The 12,444-nt window shown below is 48.9% G+C and overlaps 1 protein-coding gene across 1 annotated transcript in view; it reads right to left on the bottom strand.

Moving 5' to 3' along the window:
* The window catches only part of LIMS1 (LIM zinc finger domain containing 1), a 77,646-nt gene extending 65,608 nt beyond the window's left edge, over window positions 1-12,038 (bottom strand). The window contains exon 1 of the mRNA XM_074157128.1: window positions 11,911-12,038. Coding sequence (XP_074013229.1) covers window positions 11,911-11,960 — 50 coding nt within the window. The 5' untranslated portion in view covers window positions 11,961-12,038. The remainder of the gene's footprint in view (window positions 1-11,910) is intronic.
* Window positions 12,039-12,444: the final 406 nt, after the last annotated feature.

Raw genomic sequence — 12,444 nt, 5'->3', positions numbered from 1 at the left:
TCACCTCCCAGAAGATACAGCCAAAGGGGTGATGCAGACAGCGACTCTGCAGACAGAGATGAAGAGAAGCAAGCGGTAGCACGTTGGCCAGCTGGCTAGAAATGACCACAGTTTGGCTCTTCCTAACTAATAAATAAACAAACAGTTCCTGACTTCAGCTGCAGTTTCCTCTCTTCTCCCCTCCCCGCACACAAGTTATTAGTGCAATCGGTTCAAAGCATGGCCTCATGCCCACGTGCTGAAGAGGAAGAGAAAGCCACTGCTGTGGTTCAGGTTGATGAAGCATTGAAGACGTCCTCTGTGAAAGCACGTATTTGTTAGCACAGAAAATGCATATTTACATTTGCAAAGCAACACGGTACACCAGAGCTGTTCGGAAACTAAACATCCCAGCAAGCTACGATAAGGTGATATAAGATGATAAGGTACATCATAAGAAAAAAATAAAATTCTTCTGGTGTTGAGAAAAGACGGAGGGGGTGGCATCACCATGAGGTTGCCAGGAGGGTTCCCACAGCCACGTCACCGTGCAGGCTGCCAACCGCTGACGTGTGTTTGGATGACCCCAGACACTGCCACTGTTTCTCCCAACTCCTTTTACTAATACAGAGCAAATTTTGCATTTCAGTGCATGAAGCCCATCAGGATAGGCCTGGCAGGAGGGTCTGGAGATGCCAGCTGTAACTTTTATTGCTCACCGAGTGGCCACTTTGCACGCCTCCCTCAGCTGCACCATGCCATGCCACCGGCTTCTCTTTGGGTACGGGCAGCACCATCCTGCCAAGGGGCAACTGCGACTTTCCAGCATCCAGGGAGAAAAATACCAGCAATGACATTTTGTGAAGGCAACAGGCAGCACCAAAGCATTCCTTACCACAGTGCTTTTGAAGCTGTACCATCACCCACTGAGGTTTTAAAATGTTAGCAACACATGTTGATGCATTTCTTGCCTTCGGAAGGAAGGCTTCAGTAGAGGCATCCTGTGTTTGTTTATATACCTGACCAGGCAATTGCCAGTAATATTTTGGAGACAACATCCGATTGCAACACCTGCTTGTACACAATGAACAGAGTAATGGAATAAGTTACAGCAGAATCACTTTTAAAAAAAAAAAAAAAAAATCTACATTTTCTCTTGCCACTCTTTTACTTGTTTGTTTGGTTTAAATGCTTCAGGTGCTGTGACAGGTATCCCTCAAGAAAGCTTATAAAGAGAATACAGTAGCAGAAATGCAGTTTAACACTCGCGCGAGCCATGGACAACAAGGGTGAACCCAGGTGACTGGGTTCACCCAAGGGTGAACAAGGGTAACTGGTGCCGCGCGACATGCCAGCCCCATCCACTTGAGCTCTTGGCTCCAGGGAAACGACAATTGAAACTTGTATCTTGACCCAAGTGAACTCAGGAATTTAACTCAAGTACTCTGTGTGATTGGGACTATATTGTCTTCAGACTAAATAAATTAATCCAATTATTTTTACTTAGATACATCTCACTGTTTATGAATTTCTGAAAAACAGGTATGTCCTTTCTGTAAATGCTTAATGTTCACTTTAAGATAAGAATATTTGAGCCAAATATTACGAGCTCCTTGTCCCCACTGATACCTTTTAATATCATGAGGAAAACAGCAAATGAAACAAAGTATTCAGTAAATGCGATTCTGTTAACATCCTTGCAACATTTCCACTCTAATGAAAATTCACACTACAATCTGAAATATTAGATATTGATGTCACAGACACTTTTGGGGGGCTTTTTGAACTTTATATCAACACAAACTTTAGATGAACTTTAGACACTTCTGTAGAATGCAGAATAATGCATTTTTAGTGTGATGAACTAAGAATTTCCTTTTAACTATTTCAGGTAGACCCTGCCTCTCTCTTGCATTCCCAAGACCAACCACAAGACCATTCTTATTTAACCCATGAACACAGAGTGGATAACTCAGTTTTTCCAAGTCTGATCTGGAACTAAAGCCCTGCTCATTCTGCACACAATTCCATGAAGAGGAATTAATGATGCGTTAGAAAATCTGGATTCAGCAGTTTTTTATTATATTCTCCCTCCACTGCAGCAGGGAGAACTGGTAAATATCTGTAATGTTAACCAAACAAGGAGCATTACTCAACATAGAGAGAAAAACCCTCCACTTAACATTAGTACCATCAACATTCATCATGCCTACATGGGTGAGACACCAGAAGACAGCTTTCTGTGGGGTGGTTCTTTCTCTGGCAGGATGGAGTCTTTCTCCCCCCAGAAGACCTCCCAACGCCACGTTGCCACCACCCAACTCATCCAAGTGATGAGTTGCGATGGCCACAGCAGCTCTGCTGGGCACGCAGGGACTGACAATCCAGCATCTGCCCCACCACTTCCCTTCTGCAAACTCCGGCGCTTATTTTCGCATGTGCATGGAAGTAACACTGCTCATTTTAAACTGTGTATTTATGGACTTAACAGAAAATCCATTATGTAAAGTAAGCCACGACACAGCTACATATTATCAAAATCCATCCGGTAAAAACAACTAAACTAATTTTACCTGAGACGACACAAAACACTCATTTCGTAATTCTGCCTACCTTGGGAATCTGTCCATGCTGAAACTGCTCTGAAAAGACATCGATACCATACAACAGCACTAAACTCCTTTAATGCCTCTTTTAAATACAGGTTCACAAAGCTATTTATAAATGAATAAATAGCCGAAGGTGAGCAAAAAGCTTTCTCATGAAACCTGAGCAATAACACAATATTACTGTTCCTGGATCCTCTGCCATTTTATCATGTTCTAGTAATTTTCCCAAGAGTAATGTCAAGGATCCTCTTAACTGTACTGTTTACCCATCTCTACATAGTAAACACAAAAATACTGATTTTTACATTTGTCACTCAGATTCAACTGGACACAAGAAATCCAAATTATTTCTCCTTGCAGTGTATCAGCTAAGGAATCGCAAGCACAAAGAGCTTCACCCACCTCAAAATGATGCAGCATCATTAAAACATGACACTTAAAATAGCACTTCATTTTCTCTGTACTCCTCAAAACAAAGCACTGGTCCAGCAGTAGGATTAATGCAGGCTGGGGAAGGGATGGGTCTGAAGAGCAGCGTCTGCTGGGTGAGGTTTGCCTCAGATATGAGGCCGCACCAAGGAGCATCCTACCTTCCCTTAAAAAGAGTGCTGAGATCTGTAGTGACCCAGCCAGAGCCAGGCACATCGAACAACCGTCTCACCAGCAACCCTTGAACTCTCTCCAGGTCCCACTGGAGATGTCAGAGTGATCATTCTCATCCTGCTTGCGACAAAAAGGAAAATGCGGCTTTCAGTCCTAAGCCAAAGTTTGGAAACTTTGACATTTGGACTTACACTGTACGTAGCCACTGGCAATTATTTTATCCGTCCTCCCTTGCTTCATCTGACTGCAGAGCTATGGCACAACTCATCCCCCTGCTGCCCCGGCTGCACTCCAAAGCTAAACTCAGCTGGGCAACCGGACGGCTTTGTGCCACCGCCTGAAGACACCCGGTGGGGTTGAGTGACAGCATTTCACGGGGGGACATCACATGAATGGGATGCCTGGGGAGAAGGGCAGCCTTTTCTCTTTGAAAAAAAAAGAGAAATTGTAACTGCTGGAGATTTCAACAGAGGGGGATTCATCCCAGGGCTGCCAGCCCATCAGTTTCCCCCAGAGACTGTCCTGCCTCTATGGGTTTCTTTTATATTTTTTGTTAAAATGTGAACCTGAAACAGCTCTTCAGTGTTTGAATGAGCAGGAAATCAGCCAAAAGAATAAGCCTCACCGGCCTTTAGATTATTTCAAACAATTGACAATAAGCTGCTATTCTTTGATATAATTATAGAAATCACGCTTCTTTGATGCACGATGGAAAAACGAGCATGCTCAAGTGGCAAAAGGAAGTAGATTTTTTTTCTGGGAGATAAGTACTTTTCTAAACAACACCTACCCTGAAGATCATATTTATACAACTATTTCAACAAGCAAGACTTTTGAAAGTCCACTGTGATCCACTCATGAGAAAAAGATCAAAGATACTAACAGGAAGCCCAGGATGCAATCAAAATATTTGATCAGTGAGAGGTTTCTTATCTGAGCCATAAACTTAAGGGCGTTTCAGTGGAAGCCGCAGGAGGAGAAGCTGCCATGAACACCTGGAGGCGGATGGAGCCCCATAGGGGAATCTTCCCCTTGTGCCCCGCCAGCATCCCACCATCCCTCCCTGGATGGGATGCCACCAGTGCCTGCTGTCCCGGGTTTCCCATCATTTTTGGTACAGCTACCTTAAACAACCAAGGATAGAAATTTAATTCATTCTCCTAAATCCCATCACCTCCCCCGCTAAAGTTAAATATTTGGCCTTTGGTTAAACTAGATGGATTTTTTTTTCCCTTTTAAAATGAAGTCTCACGATCCCCGTGTGACCTGGGTGGGAGGACACAGGGAGGCAGTGAGACCCTGCCATGTACGGAGAGCACTGCCAGAGCCCACCCAGTGTCAGCTCACTGAACAGCAGAGACGGATATAATGAGCTTTTAATTACTTCCTTTTTTTTTTCCAAAGAACAACAAAAGTGCTACTGGGATTTTCCAATTTTCCTCCTCACACTTATTTTCTTTTTTTAAATATACTTGACAAACATTGAAGAGCTACGTATTTGGATGCAACTCACGTTAAACAACTGCTTTGATAGTTAAACTTTTGAAAGAAATAGCAAATTCTCACTTTCTTTAAAGGATTTACTTTTACTTGTTTGCATATTCCCTAGGTTATCAGATCAAGTCCCTCAGCTTCTCTGACAGCAATATACATATCCTTGTAACCAGAGAAGTATGGGAAACTCTGGAAACTTCCCACTGTGTACAAACATTTAAAGCTCAGATACCCTAACACAAAACAAGTACCTCTCTGAAACAAACATCTCCAGATGTTATAACATATTTTTATATATAGACAGAGATATATATAAGATGTGACTCAGACATGGAAAGCCAAAAGAATGTTCTCATTTCCTGAGGCTGGCTAACAAAAAGGAAAAAAATGTGAATGAAGGAACAAAGATTTCGGAAGTCAGCTTTTTCTTAACAGCAGCAGCTTTAAAATGATCCACTTTGATTCCCTTCTCATATTATCAGAATACTGCTTCTATCTTGCAACTGCATATACTTACAAAAGGAAAAAAACTTTGTTTTCTGGGACGTTTAAAAGTGCTATAGAAATGTTGCACTTGAGAGGTTCCTGCCCTTCTCCTTTCAGCCCCACAACTCCCATTAAGCCCCTTCTCCCACAGCAGCTTTCCTTGTCTCCCAATACAGGGCCTGAGAAGAACAAGCAAGCAGCCATGTGCGCTAGGGCTGGCCCACAGTTGGATCTCCATGCAGTGGGACTCAGCCCGCAAGACCTCACAGGCACAGCTCTTGCTCCATTTTTTTTTCTCAACAGCACAAGCAGGTATAAAAAGCATCCAGTTCCTCTAGTACCTGAAAGCAATGGGTGAAGCAAGTCTCTGGGCACCTTCAGATGATGAAGTCGTGTCATGCCAGGTAGATTTAAACAGGCATCGAAGTGTCGCTGTTCTTTCTCCGTGCCCTTTCTGACCATAACTTGTGCGTCACGAGGACGGCGCATGGGGTCTCCTTCCTCCAAGCCCTCTGGAAGGTGAATTTCTGCAAACTAGTTCTGTGACAACCATGATAAAACCACTGCCAGGGTGGTGTCCCTTCAGGCAGGGCTGTAGGAGGAGACAACAAGATGCAGAAAGAACATACTCAAGTGTGCTTTCAACAGCAGCAAGCACAAATACGCAGGTGTTTCTCCTTGAATGACCTGTGGGCACGTGATCCCTCTTCCAGTGCAACGGAGCATGGATGTGCCCCTTCCTGACACCACACCCAGGAGGGCCGCAAGTTGGCCCCAGCCTCAATCGAGACCACCAGTGAACACAGCTCCTTCCTCCTTTAGATCCAAACACCTCCTCACAGAACCCCACTTTTAACGCCGCTCTCCGAGGCCACGGCTACACAACCCAGGCACAAATCCGCACTCCTGCTGAAATGTGTATTTCCACCTTTCCCACGTCCCTTCCCCCTGCCCCGACATCACCACCACTCACACGATCAAGGAATTGATCCAGATCAAGACAAACTCAGTTTTAAATCTATATATCTACCAATCTCTCTCGCCGTGGGTTTTCAGCTGGCTCAGGTCCCCGGTGATGGCACAAGAGATGTTGGGGGACAGGAGCGTGTGGGTCACCCTGGTCAGCTGCAGCGCAACCGCATGCTTAATTAAAACGTCTCTGTAATTGCCGCCTGTGGGAAGAGCAGCTGCCCTGGCATGGCCCAGACATGGTCTGTCCTGCTTCGTGACACTGGCCAGAGCTGGGTCTGGGAGAGGACTGTTGCTGAGTGAATCTCAGTCTATTTACCAGCAGACCCTGGCAAAAATAAATGACTTAATCCAGCACAAATGTTGGTCTCTCTGCCACAAAACACAAATCTGTCCTGCTGCCAACGCAGTTCAGAAGCGCATGGTGTTCAAACCGAAATACGCGCCCATTTGCAAACGCTTCCTCACAACAGAGGATCCACCAAAACCAGAGGGTTTTTGCAAACGGAGGCTGCTGTGCTGATTCAGCCCCCAATCTGCAGGGGCCGCCTTCCCCCGACAGTGCCGGCTGGCAGCCTGTGCCGCCCTGCCTGCCAAGCTGTATTTTTAATCCCCAAATTGGAGGCAGAGAGCATGCCAGGAGACACGGAGGGAGGACTCAGGGATGCTGTGGCTGACAGCTGGTCCCTCGTCCCCACCACGCAGCACCCAGCCCCAGCGGGGATGGCCAAGCCCCCGCAAAGAGTCCTTGCAAAGCCTCGAGGCTGCCTTTCCCGCTCCCAGGGTGGATGTGAAACTATTTCTCTGCATGGTTTTCTCTCCCCACATCAATCCCACAGCTGTTGCACATCAGCGTGGGGTCTGGATGGGAGCCACGCTGCCATGTTGCTGCCTCCCAAATATTTGCTGGCGTTACTGCATGGCTTTGCTGTGGTCTTTCCCAGTGCCCCCAACTACACTAAAACAATATATTAATACAGAAAACCCTCATAATTCTCAGCGCAGCAGCTTCCCCATGCTGCTCAGGCCACCCAGGAAACATTCATAAAATCATTACATTGCCTTAGTTTCTCAGATTACCCACACCGACTCCGCATCCGTGATGTGAACAATAAACCCCAACTCTACTGGGTTTTAATTCTACTGTTCCCACCAGTTTAGGTTTTACTCAAATAAAAGCCCATCCACCAGTCTGTTCTCAGTTCCTCAAACTATTTAATGCAAGCAGTGGTTGAAACAACCCTAAATGCACCAAGTGACTTAAGACTCACCTTCTTATCAAATTCTGTAGAAGTGGCAGGTGGGGTTTTTTAATGAGTTAAAAAGTGATAGAAAAAAAGATCAGAGCTGGAATTCAAGGACTCATATATAATATAAGGAAAAGCAATTAATATGAAAAACACAGAGCATAAAACCTCATCCTAGGTGCTGGCCTTGTTGTAACACTATTTTTCATGCACCCTAGGATACTCCAGACTCCATGCCATTTTTGCATAGGAACATGGTTTCATACTGCTGATGAAAGGTCCACTTGGCCCGTAAACAGTTTGTCACTGGGCACACAACCAGCTTCCAACCCCTGGACCTCACCCATGGTCTCCAGGCGCTGAGACAAATTCATCAAACTGTTTCACGTAAGGGTCATCGAGGTACACAAAACCAGCCAAGGAAATGACAGTATCTTTTTTTTTTTTTTTTTGCCTTCTATCTGCTTAAAAAACATAAGTAAGCATTTTCTATAAAGACTTAGACACTTCAGGAAGGGGAACGCTGACGTAATTGCAAAGGAGTGTCCTAACATGAAGAAAAGTATTAACCCCAGGGCACAGTCCCCTTCTACGTCTTCTCTAGTTGTCAAATTGAACTAGGACCTTCCCACCCCTTTTCCACCCTTTCTGCCTCAACACCAGCCCTCCTGTACAAGCTGTAAGGGAGACGTGCACTGTAACACACATCACTAAAAGAACAAGCGCAGCAGACCGCGTACGCGGCTGCTGGATTCACGCTATGGACAGCTTACAGAAGGGAAGGCTTTGGCTATCAAAACGTCACTGTCAGTTTGATTTTCCCTTTCACCAGCACCTGCCATCACGGAAAGATCTGACGTAACTTCCCCACAATCTATCAAGCTGCTTTTAGCACAGCTAATAGTTAAAGAGTCTCTGTACTGAAAATTAATAGGAGACTGCATTCCGCTATAGAGTGAAAAACATTTAAACCGGGCTTTGGAGGAGAACAAAACACAGATGAATCAGGATGTCTAACCTAACACACTTAGCACAAAGCCACAATTGCAGGAGCTGAAAAGCCTGCCTTAAGTGCTTCAACAATAAATATTTCATTGCAACTTGAAAAAGAATTTGTTAACTATTTGTCAACTATGCAAACCATCCTCCGTATATTGTGGGCCACTAACAGCAGTAACTGTATGGAGCTAGTGCTAAGAAAAAGACCTGTGCATCACAACTGCAGCATCACATTTACCTTCTGATTTACGGAGTCCTCTATCAAAGCCAGTAACACTATAAAGCGCCCAAATTTTTGAGCTCCACAGTCTACAGCAGAACAAGAGCTGTAAACCCAGTGAGCCTATGCTAGTTTTTCAAAGGTAGTTACGTATGAGTAAAGAGGAGCTTGCTTTGTTCAGTATTTTACTGCATGCTGGCCTGTCTTTATTGCTACAAAGAAAAACTTAGTTTGTGCTAGGAAACTACAAAAGCTTAAGATAATAACGGTTCTGAACTGCAAGCTAATGTTTTTCTCTGAACCGCATGAGAAACTCATTCCAACGATAACAAATCAAGATGAGTTTAGCACAAACAGCTGGAAAAGCTGCCCACAGCCTCCTCTACTCCCCAAAAAAATGCCCAAATTACACACTCTCACCCCAAACATCGAAACCCAAACCGCTATCCAGCATCATCCCAGCTACAGGGGGGTCTGCACATCCCTCCCCGCCCAAACCCCTCTCCTCTGCGGCAGAGTCTGATCTCCCGACCCGATGCCGAGCGTGATGGCTGTGCCTTGGGAAACAGGCGTTCAGGTTACCAGCGCCAGCCTGCAAGTTCCTTTCTTTGCAAAACAAAAGCCACAGCAGCAACTGGAGTGCAAAAAGCCTCCATAAAGTGCAGAAAGAGAAAAAACAAACCCTCATGAAAGTGAAAAAGAAGAGTATTTCAGAGGACAGTAACAAACCCTGTGCGCATACCTGCTGATCAGATGTCTGCTCCTCTTCCACGTACCAAATCTGGAGAGAGACCTCAAATCACTCTTTCCTTTTTTGTTTTCTTCCCCAAAACTTAGATTATTTTAACTCCCTAAATCAGAGCAAAAAGTAGAGGCTCAAAATACCTTAGGAGTTTCAGCCCATGGAAGCTTTTGTACAAAGCACCTTGTATTTTGTTAAAAAGTGGTTTTGAATTAAACGTTTGCACTTCTAGTGTTTTTTTTCCCCTGAAGAATCAAAGAAAAATGCATCAATCTTTAACCTCCTCCCCTCGCATTTTACCAAACTGAAATGTATCTTACACAAACCTTGCCCTTTTGTTTTATTTTACCTCAATGGACTGGAATCACCTAAAGAAACTGCCCTCGGCCACAAGTCCTGCAACCGTCTCCCCGGAAGGAGGTGACCCCCGCAGCCTCTCCCCACCGTGCTGCCCTGCTGGCGGGAGCTGCCTTCCCATCCCGGCTGGCAGCTCCCTCCGCTCCCTCGAGCCACGGCTCCTGTGAGAATCAACTGCACAGCACCTTCACCTCCTTAACCACAGCACAGCCCCATGTCCTCAATACAACGATTCACCCCACCAAACAGAGAGAAGTGAAGCACAGAGGGGACCAAGGGGCCCCACATCCAGCCCTTGCTGGACCAGCAGTTTGTATTCAGAGCCCATCAGCAGCCCGTTGACTCTCAACTGTGGGAGGAGTTGCTCAGTGGGGAGGCGGCAGGGCTCATCCCCGCTGCCGCAGAAGGATGCTCCAGCCGTAGCCCAGGATGGGCACTCTGCTGCTGCTGCTCCCTGGATGTGCTGGCCACCCATGGGATGCACTACGTGCGTTCTGCAATGAAGAAGGTACCCCCCAGACAGCACTAGCTGAGGTGGGCTTCCACCAGAGCACTCTGCTACTTTGTCTCTACAAGTTTCTGCAAGCATAGGCTCTAGCCTGAGTTTGTCCCAAAATTTCTCGCCGTGCCAGGGGTGTAGCCTAGTTCATACATATCCTGGGAAGCATGTAGCAGCAGGGCAGCTGGCCCGCTCCTTGACAACTTCAGCAGAACAGATGCCAAGTATGTAACTGTGCTGTTTACCCAGAGAGGCAGGCTCCACACCGGAGCCGAAGCACCTGTGCGGGGCTGAACCAGGGGCAGATCCTTGCAGTCGCAAGAGACTGACGCTCACAGCACAAATACTGACAACTCAGCCACTTTCGGGAAGGCAGAAAGCAAGCCGGGCCAGAAGCACCCATCGCATGCTAAGAAAGCGAGCGGCTTTTGCGACAACTGAAGAAAAAAGTTACCTTAATACACATGGACATCTGAATCACGTTACCTTCTTTTTCTCAGTACGTGGTGGCCCAGCAGCTGGAGCTAAAGCTGGTCAAGGCCAGCCAGACCCTGGCACTTCCCCTCCGAGCATCAGGATGCTGACCCTGGGAATGGTGCTGGCTCCGTAGCCCACCCCAACACAGGCTGCCACCGCGGTAGCCCTGACTTGGCTTGACTTTGCTGCTGCTGCCACCACAGCTTTTCTCCAAAGGCGTGGTGCGGAGCTGCAGGAATTCGCAGCAGAAACCGGGCGCAGGAAAGACAGGCAGTCTTTAGCCACGCTAAAGTCTGTGTGTGCCAGCAGCTGTCCTGACCCCGCAGCCCAAGCCAGGTATAAAATCGCTCTTCTCCCTTCCCTCAACCCTCAAGGTTTCAACATACTAGCACAACACTTGCCAAGCGCTTTAATTTGGGGCATTTCTTCCCAAGAAACAACCACAACGCGTGAGGCTTTGGAAGGCGGGGGGGATGAGCGGAACGGCCTTTGCTTTCCGCAACCCATCCCCATTAACCTTTCCCTAAGATACGACTGCTCACTAGTTGTGGGAGATGCATAAAACTACGGGCATCTCGCCACATAAACACCTGAAGTTACTGAGCACCACGCTTTTAAAACAAGAACCTCCCTCGGGAAGGGGACGCTTTTCGATGCAAAGGGCATTAAACCGTCCTCACGCGCCGCCGTTCGAAACGGGTTAGACTGGAGCTTTTCCTGCATTATTCCCAGTTTGCCGTAACGAGGACGCGCAGGCCACCCCCACCGCTCTCTGCGGGACCCTCACCCCCCATGGGGGGTGTCACAAGGCAGAAGGGACTTCTGCCCTGCCCGCTGACCCCGGGACGGGCAAAGTTTCCCCACCCACCCACCCCGCCAAGGAGACGCTTCCCGGGGCGAGACGGGGGGCACACACCTGCGAACCCCCGGCCTCCTCGGGGGAGGCCCCATCCCCTACACCCCCAGCCCACCTATGGGACCGTCCCAGCCCCTTTCCCACCCGCCGGAGCCCGGGGGGGCCGCCACCTCCATCCGCTCTGCAAGGCCCCGCCGTGGGGAGCAAGGGTGGGGGAGCGCCTTTCACGGGGGACCGGGGGGGTCGAGGGGGGGGGGGGGATTCAAGCAAGCGGGCAGCAGCCGGTGACAGCGGCCCGGCCGCGCCGTGACAAAGCGCCGCCCTCGGGCAGCCGCCCGCCGCGGGAGGCGGGACGGGGCGGGCGAACCCCTACCTGTTACAGCTCATCCCCGCCGCCGCCGCCGCCGCCGTCACCCCCAGCATCCTGCCGCCGCCGGCCGCTGCCGGGAGGAGCCAGGCCGGGCGGCGGTAATGGCGCTGGGCGGCCGCTCCGCCCGCGACCCCCCCCGCCGCCGCCGCTGGGGGGCGCCCTCCTCGCGCGCTGCCTCCGCGAGCCGCATGCAGGCCCCGCCCCGGGCAGCGCGGGCAGCCACCACCCCCCTCCCCCCCGCCCCCCTCACCTCCCCGTTTCCCGCGCTTGACCGGCTCCCCGGGCTCCATGCTCGCCCTCCCCCCCCCCCCCCCCCCGCCGCCCAAAGCCCGGTAAAGGTGGGCGAGTTCCCGCCAAACGCCGAGGACGCGGGTCCCGCAGGGAAGCGAAGTCCGTGGAGAACCCACGGAATGGGGGTTATTTGCGCCTTTTATGGGGAAACTCACACGGCCGGAGCCGGGGTGCGTGTGGGGGTTCGCAGGCGGGGAGCCCCGCAGAGTTACGGGGAGCCCCGCAGAGTTACGGGGAGTAGGGGCT

This window comes from Numenius arquata, chromosome 1 (assembly GCF_964106895.1).
Source record: "Numenius arquata chromosome 1, bNumArq3.hap1.1, whole genome shotgun sequence".
Lineage (NCBI taxonomy): Eukaryota > Metazoa > Chordata > Aves > Charadriiformes > Scolopacidae > Numenius > Numenius arquata.
This window is presented reverse-complemented; position numbering and strand designations above follow the sequence as displayed.